This window comes from Fulmarus glacialis, unplaced genomic scaffold (genome assembly GCF_000690835.1).
Source record: "Fulmarus glacialis isolate BGI_N327 unplaced genomic scaffold, ASM69083v1 scaffold46931, whole genome shotgun sequence".
NCBI lineage: Eukaryota > Metazoa > Chordata > Aves > Procellariiformes > Procellariidae > Fulmarus > Fulmarus glacialis.
This window is the reverse complement of record NW_009195552.1, coordinates 1-506: the sequence shown is the minus strand read 5'-3', so window position 1 is coordinate 506 and position 506 is coordinate 1. Positions and strand designations below refer to the sequence as shown.

The 506-nt window shown below is 67.6% G+C and overlaps 1 protein-coding gene across 1 annotated transcript in view; it reads right to left on the bottom strand.

The window, feature by feature from the left end:
• Window positions 1-312, bottom strand: part of GFI1 (growth factor independent 1 transcription repressor) — a gene marked incomplete at its 5' end in the record, with an annotated part of 9,851 nt that extends 9,539 nt beyond the window's left edge. Inside the window, one exon of the mRNA XM_009588113.1 lies at window positions 106-312. Within this exon, the coding sequence (XP_009586408.1) occupies window positions 106-312 (207 nt within the window). The remainder of the gene's footprint in view (window positions 1-105) is intronic.
• Window positions 313-506: the final 194 nt, after the last annotated feature.

The following is a 506-nucleotide window of genomic DNA, read 5'->3' as shown; positions in this document are numbered from 1 at the left end:
AATCTGCCCCTTTCCACTCTTTTTGGAGGCCGGCGGCTAGCCATGAGACATTGCCCCACGGCACCGACACAGACACGCAGCCGGACCCTCTCGCCCCAGTCCTACCTGGCGAGACGGAGGGCGAGGGAGGTCTCCAAAAATCCTCAAACTCGGACACCCTGTCACAGACGCTGCCCTCGCAGCTGGGCGCTGACTCGGAGGTGCCATCGGCAGCCTCGGTCAGGTGGGATTCCGGGGAGAAGCGCCCCTGGGAAGGCTCCGGATCAGGCAGGACGGTGCGGCACAGCCCCGTGTCCTCGGCGATCTTGCTGTCTGCAGGGAAAAGGGGGCGAGGGGCTTCTCAGTGCGGGTCCGCGATGGGAGCCAGCTACCTCCCGCGGCGGCCCCTATCCCCCCAAGGTTTGCTGCCGGACTCTCTCCAACCCCGCATCAGCCCCTCCGGCGTCTCGCAAGAGCTGCAGTGCCGGGCGGCTGCAGAGCTACCGGCCGGTGCTGGTGCCGCTGGC